Consider the following 23,220-nt stretch of genomic DNA (forward strand, 5'->3'; position numbering starts at 1 on the left):
TGGCATTAAACACACAACTAAAACGCCCACGACTTTGTTTAAGGGAATAGTGTGAGCATTAGTTCTTGTTACCAGCTAATTGCCTGCTGCCTGATGCCCTTGTCCCATTTGATGCTTGTTTTGAAGACAGAAAATGATAAACAAGTAGGAGAACCTCTCTAACACCTAGAAGCAGCCCTGCTGGTTTTAGCCAGCTGTTTCCTCAAAGAAGGTCTCGGGGAGGTAAACAGATCTTCTCAGTACCAAGCAGGAGCATGAGAGACCAGGCAGGAGCTGCCTGTGGGGTGACAGCAAGTGGCTCACCCCGGATGGAGGAGACTGGTGTTGTGTATTGCTCATGCTAGCTGTGCATGGAGAACATGCTTCCCTTTTAGCTGGATATTGCTTTCTCCATTCTGTAACAAGGAAAGGAAATTTATACGCAAGCACGAATCTTTGAACTCAGAAAAAAATGGGAAACATCCACTGGCCAGCTCAGGAAATGGCTTTTCCCATTAGTGTTCAGTACACCAGCCTGATTGAACATTGAAAACGATGCCAACAGATTAAATAGCTAATCTGTTCCTCCCTGGGTTGTTAACAACTACTTTGGTATTGTTCTCTTTAGATAACAATATTGTTTAGGCCAGATATACTGAATCCTCTCTCCCTCTGCTTGAGGCAGAGCAATTAGGCTGGAATGGTTTTTCCCTCCTCTCTCTGTTTGCCTCCTTGCGCAGAGCAGTCAGCTCTGGGGCTCCTTGTGCCGCAGGAGGAAGGCTCCTCCAAAGATGTGTGTGCTCAGGGACTCATCTGCTGCATGTGCCCACAGTGTGTCTGCTGACGACCATCTCTCCTGCTCTCCCCCAAAAGCTGTGGAGGCAGGGGAGGCACTGCAGGCATCCTGCAGGTGTCTCTGGCCGGGATCGCGGTGGATGCAGAGTGGATGGGGAGGGCAAGACCATGTCTCTCAGAGGAGCAGTGGTCTCCTAGCCTCTGGCATCCCATTGCTTGCAGGGAGGGAGACACAGTGCATGCTGCCTTTCCCCACCTTTCCCTCTCGTTCTGTAGGTTATTACATGTTCATTGAGGCGTCCCGGCCCCGGGTGACGGGAGACAAAGCCCGGCTCATCAGTCCCCTCTACAACATCACTGCCAAATATTACTGTGTCTCCTTCTACTACCACATGTATGGGAAGCACATCGGTGAGTACCCTCCGGAGAAGGTTAACCCCAGCCTGGTGCAGGCTGTGGGGAGAGATCTCCAGCCTCTGCTCCCCCAGCTGTGCCCGCAGCTGGCAATTTAGGGGGGGGTGGGAGCCCTACTCCAGTCCTCAAAGCCCCAGAGCGGGCTGTTGTTTTCAGATAGTTGTCCCTTACCCACACCCCAGCAGTGTCAGTGTTGAGGGGCTGTTACAGCCCATCATTGGGGCAGTATCTTGCAGCCAGCCATCACCCCTTCCCCTCTGGCTCGCTCCTGCTCTGACATAAGGCTCTCTACCCTCCACAAAAAAGTGTGCATTGTACCCGTATGTACACTCACGGCCACTGCCACCTTGGTCCAGGCAGCAGGACACCAGGTGAACAGCCCGTCCATCAGAGAGGAGACAGAGGTGGAGGGGCTTTGTGGGGCCAGAGGACTCTGTGCTGGCTGCAGCTATTTTGGCGTGGGCAGGACGTGTCCCCTCAGCTGTGCCGAGGACGTGTCTGCTCTGCCTGACTCCCTCCCCTCTAACCATAAGCCTAGGAGTGCAGCGAGCACCCTAGAAGTGCCTGGCACACTAATGAGTTTCCATATCCAGTCAAGGAGCAATTGCTAATTCGTCACCTCTTGATTATAATTTCATTAATTTGAATAATAGATGCACTCTTCCCACGGCACGTTGGGTTATTAATCACCTGCTGGACTGGAGCCTGACTGAAAAATCAGGGCCCAGGCAGGAATGTGTCCGCCCTTCAATAAACGGGGTTAATTAACAGCTCTCTGCTTGGCACCATTGATGTCACTGGGAGGGAACACGCTCCCAAGCCCGGCCATTGCATCTCGGCGCACGTGTGGGACGGCAGAGCAGTTAAGCTGCAAAATCTGGGGTCTCCTTCTCTCTGTGGGGGCAAAGCTGAAACTCTGACCCCTTGGGTGGCAGGAGTAAGGGCTGGGCTGCAGTTCACTGAGCGGGTCTCCATCTCTGTCTTTTCTCTGAGGGCTCATATTTGCACTCAGAGCCTGGCTAGGTCGGAGGTGTTTGCACCCACCTGTATTCCCTCTGCAGATGGGCTGCTCTGCACTGTCTTCATGCTGGCAGCAGCAGGTTGCTCAGGCAGAGCACCATCCGTGTCGGGTCACACCAGGCTTTCCTGGACCTGCCGGTCTTGCTTAGCTGACAGAGCCCAGCTGTTAATGCTGGCTGGCAAATTCCATTTTATTCCCTGCAGTTGTCCATTGTGGTCAGTCAGCCTTGCTGCCTAATTCCTGCGCATCTTCTCCTGGAGGCTCTGAAAGGCATCTTGTTCTTTGTGACTGCAATGAAGGGTGGCCCAGACCAATAGGAAAGAAGATGATCAGGGAGGAGGCCTCTCTCGCTTTGTCTCCTTTAGGAATACAGCTATGTGTCATATTTCCAAGTTCATTTCACAGGGAAAGTAAAAGCCCATCAGCTTTTGCTTGCTTTTGGAAGAGAGCTCTGTTTTACAGCTCTCATGTGGTGGTCTGTCTAGAGATGGGGTGGACTGGACGTGCCAGGGAATCAGTTCATTACAGGCTTTTGGCTTTTAGCGTTTTAACTCTTTGTTTGTTTGCTCCATCCACAAATTGCTCAGAGCAAAAGATACAGTGACTCCCAAGAGTCACTGTGACTTAAGAAAGCTGCCGAGTGCCATTTTCTGTTCCTCAGCTTCAGATGCCTTTTATATGTGTTGCTTTTTCCCTCCATACTCAACGTTGCTGCTCCTTCCTGCTCCCATTTTCCCCTTGTGGCACAAAGGCACTGATAAATTTGTGCAAAGTGGATAGACTCTTTAATACCATATGATGATTTCCAGGGTAGGTGCTGCTGAGCTGAGAGCGAATAAATTATTTTAAAATTAGACTGACTAGATAGAGTCAGAGAATGAAAGAGAAAGAAGGGAGAAAAAGTTCTTTTTCTCTTGGCCTGTGGAACATGTGGCTTCATCTAGCGAACCCACAATATATCCGTCTGCAAATTGAGATTCAGTACCTTGTATCTGCTCTCTACTCTGGAGTTTCTTTCAGGGGCAGTCGTGATATTCTGTAATTGTTTTGGCTTCTCTTCTACATATTGTGGCACCAGAGTGAAACGGAGACCTCTCCAGGAAATATCAGAATGCCTAATAATCCTAAAATTGTCTGCTTTTTATCATTCCCGCTATGCTACTTGGTAACTCTTACGCTGCTTGGTGTTTTTCCCTACTGCCACGCTGGTGGCACTCTGGCGTAGCTGTCCTCATCCCTGCACACACGCCAACGAGCCCGCCTTTGGGACACGCTCTGTTTCACCAGCAGCTCTAATGGCTCCATCTACATTTCTAATGCACGTTGGTTACTCACTGGCTGGTTTTGCTTGTGCAGAGGTTGTGAAACCCTGCCAGAAAGCTGTAACTGGTTGAGATGGTGCCAGGCTCGATGCCCTTGGTGACTGAAGTCCTCTCAGAGTCACCTGGGGAAGTGGCAGCCTTCCCAAGGGCAAAGTAAGTAAGTTCCTTCAGCTTTTCTTCTTTAGGCCTGGGTTGGAGGAGAATGCCCCTCTCCGATACAGGGCTCCTTGCTAGGACTTCTCCTGTCAAATGAGGCGGCAGACCCTGGCCTCCTACCTGTATCATGTATGAGACAATATGAAGGTAAAGGTGGGGTGGCTACAGCCCTGGGCCAGGTCTTGCTTCCCATGTAACCAGCTGTCCCTGATGCCTGCAGACACAGCCCCAAGCCCTGGTTCACCAAGTGCCAGCCCAGTCCTACCAAGCCAGATGCCCGCCCTGCTGAGCCAGCTGTAGCACTTAGCGAGAGCATGTCAGATTGATCCTGTTGGCAGACAGTGCCAGCAAGAGGACATCTTCCAGCCCAGGGCTCTCTTAGCAGCTTCATCTCCATCGTGGAGCAAACTGAAGCTCTGTCACTTTGAAAAGAAGCTGTATAAAATCCCGACATTTATTTATTTTTTTAATAACCCTTTTATGACCTTTTCCCCCCCTCTACAGAACTTGAAAGCTGGTTTACTCTCACAATTTGACTATAAAATATCCATAGCCATCCAGGCAAATCTTCCCTGGGAGAGTTCCCAGACACTACTCGTTTATAATAGATATGACGAAAGAGAGAAGCAGAATACAAATGGAGCGTTTGTAGCCGTGGTATAAAATATTCAGCGACTAGCAGAGCAGGGTGATGCTGAATATCTCTCAGCTGATGAGAGAGCAGGGTGAAGGGGAACTCCCTGGAGGCAATTCCCGTTCTTCTGGAGTTATTTGGTCATAGGTTTTCCTTCCTCCGGCCCCCTCCGGAGCGAATGTTCATATTACCCTGTGATCCTGCCAGCCCAAACACAAAAATCGGGGGGAGGGGAAGGAAAGCAATCCTGTTTCCATCAGGCGTTCAAAAATGAGGGGGTCTTGCTGGCAGCAGGAGCATGTATATATCAAACGAGGAATTGCTTGCTTTCTTCAGGAGAGGAAGACAGCCATGGCAGGCAGCAACCAGTCACCAAGTTCAAAAACCTCTTTGGTGAGTTGGCTTGGTGAGTCAGCATTGCAGGTGGGAGCAGATCCTCGAGTCCTTGCTTCAGCCATCAAACTCCTCTTCCTCCCTTCCCAGGGGCTGCCTGGGAGGCAGAGTGCATTGAGAGGACAGTGAACCCAATGGAGGACAGCTCCCACCATAATCCCCTGCCACCTCTCTCTCTCACATCTCCTAGTTTGGTGGTAGCCAAGTTATGATCTGCGTGGCCTCCTGCCCATTGCTGGGTGCTCTCACAGACCCTGCAGCAGGAGATGCCTTCAGGGTCAGACCCCAGAAGAATGGTTGCTCAGAGAGATGAGGAAGTTTGAGCCACAGAGGATTTAACTTTTTGTGTAGCCATTGTGGTCCCCAGGGTACACAGTAATCGCTAACGTTCCCTGTCTCGTTAACCAGTGTCTGTGCTCATGGGGAAAACACTCATGTCAAGGAGTTTATTTGCTCACAGGGGTACCTACATGGCAAGCAGTGATGTAGGATGTACTCAAACAGCATTTTTTTTACCCTCCTGATTTGTGAGCTCAGTGGTAGACCCTTTTCAGACTATTTTTGCTGTATTTTTAATAGAAGTAGTCACTGTACACAGGCTTATGACAAGATACAGCTTCAAGAGCTGGACCTGGTTGAAAGCAATGTCTGAAGACCTTGCTCTTTGCTTGCATTTTTTTGTGCTTTGAGCTTCCTTTCTGTTATGGTCTTACCTTTTCCAGTTTGTCTCCCAGAAATCAGGGAACAGACTTATTTTCTGGCACATGTACAGCATCTGTGAAACTCATGGAGAGTTAAATGTGCTGTTGTTCCAGCTTAGTGCTGACACAGACCTTATCTGATCACCCCAGCTAAGTCTGACCTATGTATAATCAGGATGGGAAGCTGCCAATGAAATTGTAAACTAGTCATGAAGATGTACTTTTTGTAAGATTCAACATCATAGCTCCCTCATTCCTACCCAAACCTCATTTGTGAACACAACACTCTGCTGCCGCACAGTTATGCAAGTGGCACCCTGGAGGTAGTTGCATTCTGTTGGATATATAAATTTTGCCTTATATACAAATACGTAGTTTGTGAAATCCATGCCATTATCTCCAGAGCAATAACTCTACACAGTAGAGATTACATCACTGGATTGATTGGGGGGAGGCTGATTTTCCTAATGAGTATGATTCACTTCCCTCTAGGCTCTTGAAAACAAGTTGCAGTTAGAGTTAAGTGAATAGTTTGTAATGAAAAAATGTATTCAATTTTTTTAATACTTCTTTTTCCACTTACTCAGATGGGTTTTTGGCTTTACTCATCCTTCCATCAATAGATGTATTTGACTAATGTTTTGTGCAGACATCCAGAAGCTTCCTGTGGGGTATGGTATGGACCCTTTGGATAGTCTGTGGTCTCTTCTGGTAGTATCTGCTTGTTTTTGGGGAAGTTAGTCAAACACCATGATCATGAGAAAGGATTAAATACCTGGCAGGATAACCACATATTTGTAAAGAGTCATTCAAGCTCTGTAGGTTCAATACACTGGCTCTGAACTAAAGACCATTGAAGTCATTGTTTTTCTAAAGACTTCAGTGAGCTTTGGAGTAGAGCCATAGATTTAAAGATTATTAAGACCAGATGGGACCAATACATCATCTAATCAAACTTCCTGCATAACCACAGGCAGAGAATTCTCTTCAATTACTCTTGCTGGAGCACAGTAAATACTATGTGTCCACACGTTCATTGGATGTTTATTTACAAAGAGCACCAGGAGCAGACTTGAGAAGGCTTGCAGATGTCAGACTGAATCATCCCTGAGCCAACGAGCTTGGCATGTAAACTGAAGAAGACATGGAGAAGAGGGAAAGGTATTCAGATGTAGCTTGGCTATACGTCATTTTTGTTCCACCAATAATGTGTCTTCATGTTGATGCAGGCATTCTGCTTAGCACCTTGAATCTAGGTGCACTGATCCCTTCCTTTCCTTGCCTCTCCCTAAGAGTGCATCACTGAACCAAGTTCCAGGTGTAAATAGCCACTGGAATGTTGCCTTCTTCAGAAGTCCTCTTCTTCTGTCTTACTAGTCATGATCTAACCACATTCCTGCTGCAGAATTGGTTGGGAGAGTTGTCAGGGGCACAGACTGGTGACACCAATTCATTTGCGGATGCCATGAATTCCCACAGGTCATCTTCACTTCTCCTCACTTGATTTGAGTCACTGTTACTTGTCTGGTGAGAAACTCTATATATCTCCCCTCCCTTCCTCGAGGCTTTCAGCAAGGCGTCTTTCCATTCAGACTTGGCTCACAGCAGCAGCAGCCTTGTGCAAAGCTGAGTAGCTGTAAGGATACACTGCAACCCAAGTGTCTCCTGAGACATCAGGCATTGCATCTATTATTCAGACTCTGAAATTGCTAGATACAAAACTTAACAGACACTTAAGAGGAAACGAGAGCTCTTAGTGCATACCCAACTACTCCTTTAGCACTCCCAGGTCACTCCTCTGTTCTCTCCATGGACCATTAACTATTTCACCAGAGCCATAATTGTACAATTGTACAATTGTACAAGTGGAGACTGAAGCTGGTCATTCCAGGTGCACCTACGGAGACCCTCCTGGGTGCTCTGACAGGGTAAAGGCTGGGGGAGCAGAGTGCACAACTGTTTTACACTACTTGTGCAATCCCAATCTGTTCTTGAACTGCAGCAACACATGATTCTGTAACATGTTGAAGTGCTTCCCAGAAAATCAGAATATGTTCAACCAGGGTCAGTTATCACTGCTACTTCCAGGAGCGACTGCCTCTCCCAAAGAAAGCTCTGCAGGGAGGACAGGCACCCCAGCACTTGAAATGATAGAGTTTGCAGATCCAGGCTGGGAGTCTCATTCTCTCAGCCAGTCCCCTGGAAGTTTTCTGGTGAAAGTATAGCCAGGCATGAAATGGGAAAGGAGTCTCTTGCTTTAATGCATCCTGCCTCAAAGCTGGGAACACAGCCTACTCTTAACAGCCTTCCTGCAGCAAACCACTTCCCAGGCCTGAAACATTCACCTCTCACATCTCCTTGGGTCAGGAAGAGGAGGAGGCCAGGGAACAGATTTTGAGTGGTGTCTTCAGTTCAACAGGAAGAATATGTGATCTCAGCTGCTCATTCCTGCTGTCTTGCTGCCTTCAGCATCGCACTAAAACAGCCCATCTGCTCCAAGCCCTGCAGCCGTGCAGCTGCCCTGTGCTTGGCTCCAGGGACCGAGACCACAGACTGGGAGATGATGGGGAAATAGGTTGCTAATAGGGATAGAGAAGAGACAGGCAAAGTCTTCCTCAGCATAAGTACATCTGCTTCTGCAGGGTTTTTCTCAGGAGGACACCACTTGTATTTTGGGGGCTCTGGGAGGCTCCCTCCTCTCTGGCTGAGGTGTTTGCAAAGCCTGCCCACAGAAGGGACGCAGGCAGCCTCCCCCCCCTGGCTGTTGTGCTCTTTTAAAACTGGCAGTGTCTATGAAGCAGACTGTGTCTGTTTCGGCTCGTCTGAGAGAGCTGAGCACAGGGCGTGCTCCCAGTCTGAGAGCTGAGCGCACGAATCGCGCAAAGGACCCGGCTGTCTCTGGTGGCAAAGATGAAAGGGTCCGTTATCAAAGCTGGGAGAAGAGAGCATTTGCCTGGAGTCATCTGGGCATGTCACGGAACAGAGGGTGAACAAGGAGCGAGCAGGCCTCACAGCAGCTATGGTTTACTCCACTTCTTGATTCTGCAAAATTGATGAGAAAAGTTGCCTACACATGGCCTCCTCCTTGGTACATTCCTCATACTCCCATTTTCCCCCAAGCTGTCCTGTCACCCCTAAGGTAGTACCCAGCATCTCTGGTGACCACCAGGTACAGCTAAAGTAAGAGGGAAGGAACTGCTTGGCTGCCTTCAGACAGCTTGGTTCCAGAAAACATCGTAAGGGAAGACAGATGGGCTGCTGCACCTCACTCGCCTGAGGTACAAAGCAAGTGTAATGATCCTGTCCATGGGCTGATCTTCACTGCTACTTCACCAGAGTAGGTCTCAAGCCCTGCCTTGGACTTTGTCTTTTTAATGAGAAATCTGGCATCTGCCCTCTGTAGGGCCTTAACACCATAATCCACACAGTCCGTTCTGGGGTTCAACATTGATTTAGATGCTCTAATCTAAAGGGATCTCTGCTAGGAACAAAAGGGCAAGCCCTAGATAAGGGATGATACAATCTCGGTCTCTAAAGATGGAGTTCTGCTCAAAATGTCCAGGAGGACTTCTTTGCACAGCTACATCCATATCTCTCCTTCTTAGGCTGGAGAGATGGGGAGGGGTCTCTAAGGATGCACATCTTTAACCTTTACAATGATCTCTGGATAAGACAAGCTGTTGAGGCAGGTCTAGGGTATAAAACAACAGGAAACATTTCTAACAAATATAGAGTTTTTTCTTGTAATGCAAATTCCTCCCTTTTGGGGCTGGTGGTATTTCCTAAAGAGCAAGAAATCCCGTGAGAAAGAATCTGTGTAGAGAGGTGTATGGACAGACAGATGCTGTAAATTGTCACACATTCTGGTTATGGAGAGATTCCCACAAGGAGCTGGAGCGTTAGCATGAATCACCATGGCAGAGAGGACACAGAGCAAACAGGAGCTTCTCTGCATCCAGACAGTGCCTTCTGACAGTGCCCTGCATATGCCAGTGCAGAGGGGGGTGTAGCAAGGCAGGGTGAGCCCCAGGGGGGATCTCCATCCCATGAGGGAGCATCACTGTGCAGAACAGGGCCTGGCAGCACATTCAGGGTGCTAAGGGCAAGGAGACCAGCAAGGCAGCCCAAGCACCAGTCTGCTCGCTGAACAAGTGGAGGCACTCATTAACGTCCTTCCCATCATTCACCCTGAAATTACTGGGTACTTCCCAGACCCATTGACGTGGGTCAGTGGCCATCTCTCTGGGGAAGTGTTTGTGTCCACTGAGATGGGGCTGGGAAGAGCGAGCTCTGCAAAGGCTGGCTGGTGCCTGCAGGCTGGCCACACGCTCTCCCTGCCAGGCTTGGCAAGGGAGGGGGACGGATGCTGGAGCACAGTGTTTGGAGACTCACTCTGCTAAAGATGTCACTTGTCTTTCCCTTTGCTGGGCTGTAAACAACACCCGTCAAGCTGGTAGAGTGGTAGACCCCATCCTGCCTGTTTGCGTCCTTCTGCCTAACAGAGGTCAGGTCTCCAGGATGTGTGGGGAAACTGAGGACCTGGTGACTTAGGCTGAGCATCTGGACTGAAGGCAAGTGGGACCACAGCTCAGCAGAGGGAACATGCTCCTAGCCTGGTCCATGGGTATGGGAGCCCAGCTGTTTAGATCTGCTGTGGATTTCCACGGTGACTCGTGTGCTGGCCGTGGGTGCAGAGAAGTGCGACCACCTGGCACATGGGAGCAGAGCAGAGCTGCTGCCCACAGCAGCATTCAGGGGCTGTGGAAACACAGCTGGGCTTGGGGATGGGAGCCAGGCACCCCATCATCCTGTAGGGAAGGACATAGTCAGTCCACATTGTCTCCTGCAAAATGTTTAAGTACAGGTTTAAGCAAGATGCCATAGTGAATCAGCCATGAGGCTGGCAAAAAGACCAAGGACTCCCAATTCTTGTCGTCTAAATGCCAGACTCTGTACCCTCCCTCTGCTCTGTTCTGGCTGCGTATTGGATGGGCTTTTATTCTTCTGAGATAGCATTAATTTAATGCTATGGAGTGTGGAGATTTTTTTTTTCCTTTTTTGAATTCCTTAAACCACATGCTGTGGTCCATGCTTAGAAAGCCTGTTTCTGGTTGCAAACAAGCTCTGAGGTAATTTTCCATGAAAAGGGGTGGCAGGATTTTGTTCTGTACACACAGCATCAAAGATGGAAGTCTTGTATCATTCATCTTTCTATGCCAACACTTTCTGTAATTAGACTGTGGATCAAATGAGCAAAAGAGCTCGAGTATAGCTCCATTGCAAGTCTGCTTCTACCGTATCACCATCTGCTCTCCATGTACACAGACAGGTGGGGATATGCTGGAGAGAAGGAGCTGTAGCTGTAGTTTGCCTGCCTTCCTCCTGTTAGCACTTGCGTTCCTCATCGTGAGGCAGGCACGACCATTTACCCCACTGCCTGAATGCCCCAGGTGTCCCCTGCCACCAGCATGTGTCCCCCTGGTTGCCAGCCACATGTCCACTTCCCCTTAGCACAGTGGTGTTGCTTCTCTGCTGGTCCATTCCCTCCATCCCAAAATTCATATGCATGCCAGACAGGTCAGAAAGTGATGGATCATAGATCAATCTGTGCAATTGGCTTTGCCATGTCAGGGGATATTGCTTCAAGCCCATCCTCATTTGATGGTGTTTTAGGAGGTCAGGGGTGGAAATGTGTTTGTTTCTTTGATTTTTTAAATCCACAGTAAAACCCAAAGAAAATTCCCTGTAGTCAGATATAAGTAATTTTCACAGGTTTGCTGTAGGGGAAACGTTGCCAATCAAAACTTACCATATTGCTGTTTATATCCCCAGAAAGTCCCAGCCACAGCAGGGAACTGGAGGCTTTGATTCCCTTGATCCCTTTTGCTATAGCCTCCTCACTGTAATGAAGCAGGAAGAGAATGTCCCATAGCAATTAGCCAGCCTGTGGCACAGCACTGAACGTGCTCAGTGTCTCTCTAAAGCCGATGGGATGCCTCGTGAGTAGAGGTGGGGTAGTGGTACGTTCCAAACTATGATCAAGACTCCGTTTTCTCACTATTGATGAGCTCTCTGAACCTTCCTGCTTTGAAGTTACTGAAGCAATGGCTACAGGAAGGGGTCTGTGTAGTGACCCTGTGACACAGGGGACCCTGCACACCAAGCTGGGATCAGTTAAAGATATGGAGAGTTCTCTGTAATCATCAGTGGAAAGCAGCTGGGAGGCTTTCATTGTCTTACTCCGCATATGTTAATGTGTGAAGCAGCATCAGAGACTGTGAAAAGGTAAATACATCTTATCATGGCAGGAAGACAACTTACATTCCTAGAAATTATGAGTCAGTATAAGCTGATATTATTTCTCCATCTCTGCCTGTGCAACGATTGTTTTTCCACCTTCTGCTTTCTAGCTCTCAGAGCAGTAACTTTCCCCCACAGCAGTGCAACTGAGAACACCAGCCTGACACTGATGGCTATTCATTAACATCCATTTAAGTGAGAGAGGGAGAGAGACATTTGTTGTGGGGATTATGAACAGTAATAGATTCTTTCTGGAGACTGTCATTCACTCCTGGGATTTGTCTGCACTAAGCTTTGGGCTTTTAGTTTGTGAGCAGCGGTGTTATGCTAAACCACGTAAGGGAGAGCTCAGAGCCCCTGTTCTAAATGTGAGAGCTCTTTTCTCCCTAGCCTGGATTTAGCCCTCATATTGGGTCTGCAAGTGACCCTGCCAGGATATATGAGTCCTCTCTGTTTCATGTATCTCTTTCCATCCACTGGACATCTCTTGCCATGGATTAGTTCTTTCTCCTTATCTCAGTCTGTCTTGCCTGCAGTTGAAAAGCCATGGGAATTTCCAGAGGAGCTTTCACACAGAATCACACAGAATGACTGATGGGAGTCACACAGAATCACAGCAATCCACACAGAATTTCAGCCCTGGATTCCCAGTTGGGTGCTGAACCTAAACTGGGATTGCAGCCAGAATTCCTCATGGACAGCTGATCTCCTGAGATCGCTCTGTGTCAGAGCAGGGATCCTGCAGGAGCGCAGTGGGGAGTTGCAGTGAAACCCATCTGTGTGCAAGCCTGCAGCCAGCCCAGCTCTTGGCTCTGGATCCCGACAGCCTTCCCTACCCATCCCACGTCTCTCAGCGTGCAGCCTCATCCTCCCTTCACTTCCCAGCCGCTCCAGCTGCCTGCCCTCCATCCCAGTCCTGCAAACGGAGCTGTGCCTCAACCTCGGCAGGCAGCAGCCTTTCCCCACCCATCATCCCGCATTCACCCCCCAGCTCTTGAGGAAACCTCTGCCTTCTCTGCCATCCCTGAGGACTGTGCCCACAGCCCTGCCTTTACAGACCCTGCCAGCCTCCCAGCACAGCCTGCACCGGATCCACAAAGCTATTCAGTGAGACAGTGAAGTCCCCATCCTGTGGAAACTGAGAGAATACCTTTTCTTGTTGTGAGAAGGTAACATTTAAAGGCATCCCTTGGGCAACTCTATCTGGCAGCCCAGCTGGTGCTCTTTTGTGTGAGTGCCACTCTTTTGAAATGCCAGCTCTGGTCTTAAAGGCAGCCAGCAGAAGGTATGGCTCACTCTCCCTGTAATTGATTCCTCATCGCTCGTCACTGGCCTTTATTCTCCCTTCTGATGGGGAAGAAGGGATAATACAGATTACAAGACAAATGCAGAGATTGCCTTGTATGGGGAGAGGTAACAACAGGCTTGCTGGTGTCCTAGGATTTCCCTTGTGTTTGTCTGTCTGTGGTCAGCTGGAGAGATTTAGCAGCAGATCAATGGCCTGCTTTTGTGTATGCCTCACCAGCAGGTGCCCTTTGGAAACACCAGACCCATCTGATGGGGGGCATGAGGAAGAAAGAAATAGGTAACAAAAGAAATTGGTAACAAATCTGGCCAGCTGCGTTTGGACTCTGATACAGGAAAATGGGCCTGACTTTAGTATAAAACCAGGAAAAAGGGGTGGCTGCAACAGCTGGCACTGGAGAACATCCTGGATGGGCCTTTCATACCTTCACTGATGGAGGCATGGGGGTTGGAGAGCAGGTCCCACTTTGCTGCTTCTTCAGTCTGTGACCACAGGAAAGGCAGAAGAGCTCAGGCACTTCTGTTCCCTAGTGTCTTCTTTCTCAGGTCTCGTAAAATGTTTGCTATGTTTCTGGGTTTCCCCAGAAGTGTGAGTGTTATTATCCTTCTTCATTGTTATCATAGTATCACCTCAGCAGACAAAAGTAGGTAAAAGCAGTTTGCTAAGCAGTTGCAGTCTGTGCTCTAGGAGGGGCATCTTTCAAGCATCAGGTGGCTGGTTTGGTCTGAACTTATGTGATGGGGTGAAAGCTACACAGGGAGTGAAGATAGTTAATAAGGCATGAGATGGGTATTGCTAGATTGCATGGAGGTGAGTGTGGGCGTGTGTGAGTTCACCAGAGATCAGGAGCTACAGATGTCAATGTCTCCACTTCTCTTTTTACCCAGAGACTTAATCTATGGATTTTCAGGACTGTAAGTGGGATCCTGGAACAACATTTGATTTTAGGGCAGTGGACTGAGTCCAAAGCTTTCCCTTGAAAAACACAAAGCCTTGCAACATTTGTTCCATCCCACAGTTAGCTTTCGGAGCCAGGCTGAAAAATGGAGATAAAGAAACTCTGACCAGTTGGAAAGATGACTTGGAGCTTTCTGTAGTCCAGGACTGCAATGTTTTATGACCCTACTTGGAGCTCAGATCTGAAGGTTCATTTTAAAGTAGCTCCATCACAGGCTACTTGCCCTTAAACTTGACCGGCAGCCTGTGTCAGATTGACACATGGTAGAAGAGAATAAAGTAGGAGACCTGCACAATCTTTAACATCTACAGCACTGTGGACCCAGTTCAGATGCAGTGGAGGCTTCATCCATGTTTAGTTTGAAGTCCTGGAGACTCTGCCATGCCTCGCAGAAGTGCATTTCAAGTGACAGCATTACTGGGAAAGGGAGGTGGTGTGGCTTCTGAGGCTGGGAAACTTAGCAGGTGTTGAAAGCAGAGTGATGAGATTTGTCTCCCATTTGCAACTCTGAATGATTTGTAAGATGGTCATGGGCATGTTGTTCAACTGGTTCAACCTTTTGTTTTCCATGTGTAGACAGAGGTGGTGAAACACTGCATGTTATGGGCAGATAAAGGAGCTTCTTTTCCAATTGCAAACCTTTTGAAGAATGCCTGTTCATATTCAATGTTGTTCTGTTAGGGAATTCGGGGGCCAAAAGGTTAAAACTGTTTTTCCTGATGCTGCAAGGACGTGGAGCTGTCAGCCAGAATATGCTCAGGCTTGGTTTGGGTTTAGGCCAGGCATTCACAGCCAGTGCTTTGGGGGCACTAATTTGCATTCCAGATGCTTCTCTGGGTCCCTTTCTATCTCGCCTTCACTTTTTTCCTGGGGCATCAAAGTTCATTTGCCGCCTGATTTGTCCCAGTGTTGGCTGCTCAGCCAGACTCTTGCACAGCAGATCCTAGCTGCGAGTCCCCAAATGAGGGTAGAATAGAAAGGGGTTGTTTTTAATTCTTGCTTGCCAGCAGCTTCATATTAATTCTTCACTCACTCTCAATCCCTCACCTCACCGGCTCTGGCATCTGTAATTAGCTGCTCTGAACACACTCTTGTTGACAATGTTCTATGGGGTTATGTAGGTCCTCCATGGGCCACCAGTTTGGCCAAGGACCTCCCTGAGGACCAGGTATCCTTTCTAGAGAGACTTTCCCTTGTAGGAAGCTCCCGAGGGCAGGTAGGACACCAAGAAGCCAGCGACTCAGAGCTGGTTTTGCCAGAGGCTCCCATAGTGACTTCTCTTGTCCTTGGCACTGTGTTTTCAGGAGGGAGATTGCACTTGCTTACCTCTCTTCCCAAGGTTGTGCATTGCCATCTGGTCTTAAAAGAGAGAGAAACAAGTTATTTCATTCTTCATCTTGGGTTGTGGTGTGCATCTCAATCTGGGTACCACCGGGGAAGGGAATTGGATACACTCTCCCTGCCCTATCAGGCCTTCATTTAGTTTTCTCAGCTAGCCTTAGTGCTAAAGCTTATGAATATTTCCAGGCAATAACATGTTTCTCTTTCCTCAGTTCACTAAATTATACACATATTTCATTCTTTTAACCTTTTCTTGTAAGCCAGACGCTCAGAATCTAAACATTTCATCATCTTTATTATGCATCTCTGAACTCCCTGTGATGTATCTCTCACTTTCTGACAGCCAGGCGCTCTGCAGGGGTACTTCCAGGTCCCTGTCCTTCACACAGTGCCCCCAAGGCCGATGTGTCAAGAATGGAGAATTTCAGGGGATCATAGAGGGAGGAGGTTCTATGGGAAACCCTCTTTCCCTGTCCCTTCCACCCCCTTCCCCGTGTTGCTGCCTCTCAGAAGGCTGTACCCACGGGGGAATGCAGCACCCCAAGCGCAGACAGCCTGTGGACATATAAGTGAGGGTTATTATTGCCTCTCTGCTCTCAGGTGTAATATGTCTGTGTATGGAGACCAGAAACACTGATGAGCAGCAGCGTGACTGGAGTTCTGATTGATTTTTTGGCTTGCCAGCTGAATTGGAAAAAAAAAAAGAAAAGAGAAAAAGTGTTTCAGGTCAACCTTGAGTGAATGTTTAAAAATGTTTTTTCACTGAAACAAAAAAAGGAAAGAAGTCAGCTGAGGGGATTACTAAAAAGATGCTGCAGGAAGACAAATTGAGGTGGTTTCATTTGTGGGTGGAGGGTAGGGGGTTGTGACACTGTTTGCAAAGTGAGAACTGGAAATGCTTTGAGATTTGTTGGCTTTGGTTTTGGTTTAATGGCAGATGAAACATTTTGGGAATTGCTTTGTTTGAAAGATCATGAAGTCAGTGTTGATTCACAGGGTCTTTGTGTGCCTCTGAAAACACGGGACTTGGATGGTACAGGCAGTGAGGTACAGGCAGTGCCACCCAGCACCAGCAAAGACCAGCTGCTTGCTCAAAGACTGCCTCCAGGCCAAACGGCAACTGAGGACACAGGTTGTGTTTCTGCAGCCGATGGCCAGGGCCAGGGCAGGGAGAAGGCTGTAAGCCACATAGCATACAGCAGGTGGTAGTGGTGAATGGGGAGAGGCAAATATGTCTCCTGGGCTCCCCAGTTCAAGTAGGGTGGCGAGAAACTGGTGCAGGTCCAACTGGAGGCGCATCAGGATGGTCAAGAGCCAGAAGCAGAAGTCCTGAGAAAGAAAGGTTGAGGGAGCTGGACTTGTTCAGTCTGGCAAAGAGGAGACTGCTACCAGCTCTTGGCTCCCTACTGTTTGAAGGGCAATTTCACAGATAATAGAGCCAAAGTCTTATCAGTAGTATTAGACAATATAACAGGGAACAGCATCCACAACTGGTGGCGCTAGCGGTTCATAATGGCCATTAGGAAAAGCTGGTTTCCTCAGAGGATTTCAAGACTTGGTCAGGCAAAGCCATGGTGCCCTGATGTACAGCTGGAAACAGCTTCAAGAGGAAGATGGATGGGATGCCTCTGGAGGTCACTTGCACCTGGCATTTCTGCCACCCCCTTCTTGTGCCACTCCCGCCATGCTACAGACTGTGTCTTCCTCGTCTTGTCTTTACTGTCTTCATCTGGGTCTGTGTCCTCCCAGATGGATGAAACATTGGCAGGGGTAATTGCCCATCAACCCAGGAGAAAGCCAGCTCCCTCCTAAGGTTACTACTATGGGTCTCTGCAGGCTGTCCCTGGGCTGGATGGGTCATAAAGTTGTGGCTCGAGGCTGAGCCCCAGAGCCACGCTGGGGGCCAGCCCAGCACCTGGTTTTTCTCCTACAGGCTCCTTGAACTTGCTAGTTCGCGTGCGGAACAAGCGAGCCATCGACACCCAGGTCTGGTCGCTCAGTGGAAACCGGGGAAACATGTGGCAGCAAGCACATGTGCCCATCAACCCACCCGGGCCCTTCCAGGTAAGTCAGGTCCACCAGCCAAGGAGCCACCTGCCATCTGTCCACGTGCCATGGGCTGTAGGAGACTTCCCAGCAAACATCTGCTTTGGTGGCACAGGGGCTTGTCAGACAAAGGGAGGGCACTGGGAGCTTTCCACCCCCAGGGCCACTGGGGCCAGGCAAGAGCTTAGTGGATGCACAGAAAGCAAATTCACTTCTCTCTGAAACCATCCAACTTTGTTACCTGCAAGCATTAGTTGGACACTATAAATTTTCTGATTATTTCTGGTCTGGAAACTGCTTGTCAAAGAGCTCCTTCTGGTACTAAGTCTGTAGCACAGGTCTGTTGGTGCTGAGCAGCTGGGGGATGCTGGCCTGTTGGTGTAAAGTGACTTTGAGCACTAGAGGTGTCTTCTAGCATGTGCTACAGGAGCCCACCTTCAGTGTCCCCCTGGTTCAGGACTGTAGGGCAGCTTGTGGATATGAACTGGGCACTCTGTGTCTGCCCATCGAGTCATTTGTGCCTACCTGGGAAGGGGGCTGCTTTGTTACTGGATGTTTTATTGCTGATGTTTTTGCCCAACATGCTCTTTTGCTGTTGTAGGGCTGTTTGGTGGGAGGTGAGTCTGTGCAGGCTGGTAAGTTGTGGCACTGTGGCAAAACGCCCAGCATGATTTTGGGTACTTTATAATAACGACTAAGAATTTAGTTACTCTTGGAAGAGCTGTTCAGTATTGGTTGGTTTGTTGGTGTGGCACACTTAATAAAGCAGAGATCTACATGCTCATTTATTACTCTACAGACGCTCAGCACACAGGGGTTGGTCCCATAAGCAGTGAGGTCCAGCCCTCCGGATCCTATGAGTGCTGGAGAAACAGGGAAGAATCATTCACTTGTGGACCTGATAAGATCTGGTCTGTGCCCTGCTCACCTCTGCAGAGCTCCACAGTGCAGGAAGGGTCCTCCACAACTGCAGCCTCACATTGCACTCTGTCCCATGCTCTGCTTGCAGATCATCTTTGAAGGTGTCCGGGGCACGAGCTACGAGGGGGACATTGCTATTGATGATGTCACTCTGAAAAAGGGGGACTGTCCAAGGAAGCCAATTGGACCGAATAAGGGTGAGCGTGTGTGTGCCTCAGAGGAAAACGAGTGGGTGGGAGTGATACATGGATGCATGTGCTAGGGACGTGCAGCTAATTTCAGAGCACTTTGACATGTTTGTGGGACTCAACAAGATGGTTGACTCCATCAGCAGGAGTCAGCAGAGGGGCTGTCAGACTCTTGAACTTGTTCTTTACAGTTGTGAGTTAGCCGGAGCTGAGAGGAACAACCAGATCCTGTAGGGACTGTGCTGCCACACACCAGGATGCTGAAGGCTGCATTAGTATGTTGGGTTGGAGGTGTCATCCCCAAGCAGCTAAAGGCTTTTGCAATATCTCATTTCCTGGAAACCTTAGCTATGGGAGCTTTGGAAAGGGAAAGACCTTCTGCAAGCTCTAAAACAGCCTATGCAGCATTAAGTCAGTCTTTCTCCAGGAAAAAAAATCTGCCTTTTGGGGCCTGGAGCCAGAGGGGGCTTCCCATTGCCCTCTGAGCAGGGTATTGCCCATGCAGGGTGGGAGCAAGCTACCTGAGCTGAACATCACCTCCCTCCCCATCCCAACAGCGAGTGCTTGAGCTAAATCCCACTAGCCCCTTTCCAGTCCATCCACATCATCCCGGTGCCAGCACTGCAGAAACGGAGACAACCCCACTGTCACTGAGGTGCACAGGTTGAAGCCATAGAAAGGTGCATAAGGTAGGCATTAGTTCTTGGGTGGGAATCACTGGTGGGTCTTGCGCCTTAATCCTGCCTGTGCCCTCAATAACATGCCTCAGGTGGGCAGGAGAGCAGATGTTCAGAGCATGCAAACCAGAGCCAGGCTGGCACTCATGAGCAAGGCTCAATTTCTCTTATTTATTATTGAAGGAAAAACCTTGTTGAGGAAGAGTCACTTCCAGCAATTTTCTTAACTCCAAAGGTGAAGGGGAAAACAAAACATTAAAAAAAAGTCAGAATACACTAAAATTTTCAAAATATCAGGTGCAGTTAAAGGTCTGTTTCAGCCTAGAATGGCCAAGCTGTAACCAAAAGACAAGCAGAACCTTTTTTTTGACTCAAGTTGAATCTTCTGGGGAAGAAAGGAGGGTTGGATTGCAACAGTAACTCAGACTCAACGTTTTCTCCCGAGCTGGAAAAGAGATAATTTTGGGAAATTTTGAGAATGTCTAGGGAAGGCTAGGAAGTTCTACCAATAGATCTGGGAGGTGCTTTGTGTTTTGGGGAAGGGGAGAGGAAAGGCTATGACACTGATGTGCACTGACTCACTTGACGAGGTCTGGATCTGTCCCATCACTAATTCTTTTTCTCTCTTATTGCCTGGCAGCGGTTGCTCTTCCAGGAAGCGGTGTCACTGCCCTGCACAGCCCTTCTCTTTGTGGCCCATTGACTTTCTTCCTTTACATGCTGCTCAGATGATGGCAAGCGAGCGCTCCTGTCTTCGGACCGAGACATTCCTGCTCCTTTCCTACTCAGCCACCTCTGCTCCTCTTCCTCCCCTCCTCACTGGCACACCAAAGTGTCCATATGTTACCAAAGACTGACAGGCATGACCATGCAAAGGGATCTGGTTCAGAACTGGAGCACTCCTTGAGAAAGTCATAATGTCTAGAACAAAATTTAAAAATAAAGACAAAAGTTTTTTAAAAGCACGCGCACGAGAGAGAGAGTGAGAGAGAGAGAGAGGAAGGAAGGAAAGAAAAAGAAACACACAGAAAAGAAGGAATGAAAGACAAAAAATAGGAATGAAGAAACGTGAAGAGCAAATGAAGGAGGAAAAAAACCACCCCCATGTTTCCTCGGGAATGTCGGACAGGGCTTCCTCAGGGAAGTGGGAACTTGTTTTAAACAAACAAACAAAAATTATATTAAAGCACAAATTTCTACCAGAACAGTTACCTTCTTTACTGCAGAGCCCACAGCTTAGTGGATGATATACCGCAGTACTCCCCTTGTCTCCCCACGCTCTCCCGCTGGCTGGGGCTGCCCCGCTCCGGCTGCAGCTCCCTGCAGGAACGCTGGCCTCGACCATGAGGCAGCAGCCGCCCCGGGCGCCGGTGGCCGGAGTATCTTGCCTCGCACCGCATGTGCTTCAGTGTCTCCATCCATCCACATCTTCCAGGCTCTCATGTATTTAATTGCCCCCGTGTGGTTTGCTTTGGCCTTTCCGCACCGCTCTGTGCTTCTCGCTCACCGTTCTGAAGAAAATGGAGCAGGAATGGACCCATCACATGGACCACGCTGAGTGGTAGAGAAGTCCTGGCTGGATCCGGCTGCAGCATCGGTCTCTGAGCACCTCTTTCTCTTTCTCAGCACCTCGTGCTGGGTGGAGAAACTGAGAGCAGGTCTGAGCTGCAGGCAGAAAGGTGTCTCTGTGGGGCTGAGGGATGGGGTGGGGGGATTGGGATGGGGTGGGAAGGGGGGAGCAGATGCACATTGGCTTCCCCCTGTGAACTCTGGGATGAGAGTCACCTCAGCACTAAGCCCAGAATTGCTTCTCTGCCTTTCCTTCATTACCTATTTATTTTGGTCTTTTATTCCATTGCTTGGCTTCCCCCCACCTCAAGCTTTTTGGATTATGAGAAGAAACAGGCATTTCAACCTTCTTCAGCCAGACAGCAAGTCCCATGCCCGTGACCCAGCCCCGGGGCCAGCAGTTCAGGCAGCTCATTGCCCTCTCACCTTCTGAGGCCTTTTAGCACACACAATGCATTGGGCATTAGCTGCAGAGTGGGCGAAGTGCGGCGACAGCATCGCTGCTCCGGGGAGAGGTGGCTGAATTTTGTCAGCACGTGCAGTCTTGCAGACACTCAGCTTCCACTGCCAGAGCGGTGGGCAGAGGAGCTGAAAGGTGGAATAAGCAGGAAAGTGCCCCAGGAAGGAAGGAGGCAGGAAGCTTAATCCAAAAAGAGGAGCTTGTGCTCAGTTGTGGCTCCATTTGCCACAATTTGCTGCTGAAGGACGGGGGAACAGACAGGGATGGGGGAAATTCACCTTTTTCCCGCTGACATCATGGAAGGCTAAAGCTGGTGTCTCTCTGCGGCGGGTCTGGCCTGACCTGCTCAGCGTGGAGGCACGTGCTGCTCCAGATGAACCCCCGGAGAAGGGTCTGCCCTGCACTGGCCAAGCGGGAGCTGTGGTAGCTTTGCTGCAACTGGGAGCAGCTCTGGGCATGACTTATCTCCCTGCACAGGGCAGAGTTAGCCCCACAGGACCGTGGACTGGGGTTTGCTAGCCCACGCTCTGGTATTTCAGTTAAGTGGGGCTCTTCCTCCTAAAGGACACCCCATTTGAACTCTGTGTCTGGGGCACCACAGATGAATGATAAGGAATCTCACCAGAGCCCCCAGAATTCATGGATCCTTCCCCATTTCTGATGAATATATCAGCTTCTCTGACACAACTGTTTTTGTCTAAAATCACCTGAATGTATTAGCTGCCACGGCATTGCTCAGCTTCCAGCAAAAGCTGGTGCCTCATTTCTTCCACTGATGGAGGGGAAAAGCTCTTATTTTAACTCCCAAGAGATCCAGTTTGGAGTCTTGAAACCCAGCTCTCCCTAGCTCCTGGAAGGGAGTTCATCTGCACTGATGTTCCTTGTTCACCACCGGAGAGAGAAAGGACAGCAGCTCTGAGGGATGAGGTGACTTCCTTCACAGGGGGCCTTGCAAGACAGAGAGAGGGGATGGTACGGGTCTCCCTTGCTCCTGTTGCTTTTCTCCACTTCCAAGAATGAAGCCTCTGTCTTTTCTGTCTCAACTCCTCCCTCCAGAGCCTAGACCTCAATCACAGTGAATATTTGACTGGGAGATCTGCATCTGTCTCCCAGGACCAGGCAGCATTGTGGGATGCTCTGGGTGCCAAAAGCAATTCTGCTTCTTGCTGTCTATTGCCATTTTCATGGGCAGCCAGTGCCACCATCATCTTTTAGTTGATGCTCTTCCTTTCCTCCATATTTCTTGGAGGCCAGCAGTCATCACCTCCATCCTGATAAGAGTCTGCTTTCAGTCCTAGGAGACAGATGCTTCTTTCCAGGGGTCCTCGAGTGCTTAACAATGGCTCCTGATCTCAGCAGCAAAACATTTGTGCATGTTGCTAGTTCCAGAGTGCTTTTGCTGGGCAGAAGTTGAAGACAAGAGCATTTCCTCATCAGTAAGAGATAGTCCAGGGCAACCATCTCACCTTCTAGGCTCTGAGGCAGACAGCTTTGTGGCCTTGCTTCCACTGGCTGCTTGGCCAGGGTTGCACGAGTACGTTTTGCTGATGTTTGGTGGCAATGGAGGTGCAGTCTGAAGGTTCGGGATCATGGATAAAGCTTTTTCTGCGAGGCATATGGCAGCAAAGGTGTACCACATTTTTAGAAAGGAACACCTGCAGGGAGGGTGTCCGTGCCCTGCTGCCAGATCCTGTGAGGGAGGATGTAAGTGCCTCCACCAACCCAACCCACTGTGCAGGGGGCAAGAAGACAGTTGGTGGCACTGGGTCCAGGGCAGAGCAAGAAGATCGCCCCAGCCAGAGGTGAAGTCTTCTCCTGTCCTCAGGCATAGGCCCATCAGCTTCAGTAAAAGTCTCAGGGAGCCCCTTTCCACCTAGACCTCTGCTCCTTTATCACTGGCTAATAAGCAGCTGGTGGTGAGTTTGGGGAAAGTCATTAACCGAAGTGCTTCAGCTTGTTAGAAGTACTGAAGATGAAAGGAAGGACCTAATTTCCCTGGCAGATGTGCTGAGAGCATACCAGAGGAAAGAGGCACTTCA

At 49.3% G+C, this 23,220-nt stretch overlaps 1 protein-coding gene across 1 annotated transcript in view; it reads left to right on the forward strand.

The window, feature by feature from the left end:
• MDGA1 (MAM domain containing glycosylphosphatidylinositol anchor 1) overlaps positions 1-20,205 on the forward strand; it is a 144,417-nt gene extending 124,212 nt beyond the window's left edge. The window contains exons 14-17 of the mRNA XM_014950442.1: positions 1,051-1,185; positions 17,254-17,384; positions 18,376-18,484; positions 19,793-20,205. Of these exons, the coding sequence (XP_014805928.1) occupies positions 1,051-1,185; positions 17,254-17,384; positions 18,376-18,484; positions 19,793-19,884 (467 nt within the window). The 3' untranslated portion in view covers positions 19,885-20,205. The remainder of the gene's footprint in view (positions 1-1,050; positions 1,186-17,253; positions 17,385-18,375; positions 18,485-19,792) is intronic.
• Positions 20,206-23,220: the final 3,015 nt, after the last annotated feature.

This window comes from Calidris pugnax, unplaced genomic scaffold (assembly GCF_001431845.1).
Source record: "Calidris pugnax isolate Ruff unplaced genomic scaffold, ASM143184v1 scaffold24, whole genome shotgun sequence".
Taxonomy (NCBI): domain Eukaryota; kingdom Metazoa; phylum Chordata; class Aves; order Charadriiformes; family Scolopacidae; genus Calidris; species Calidris pugnax.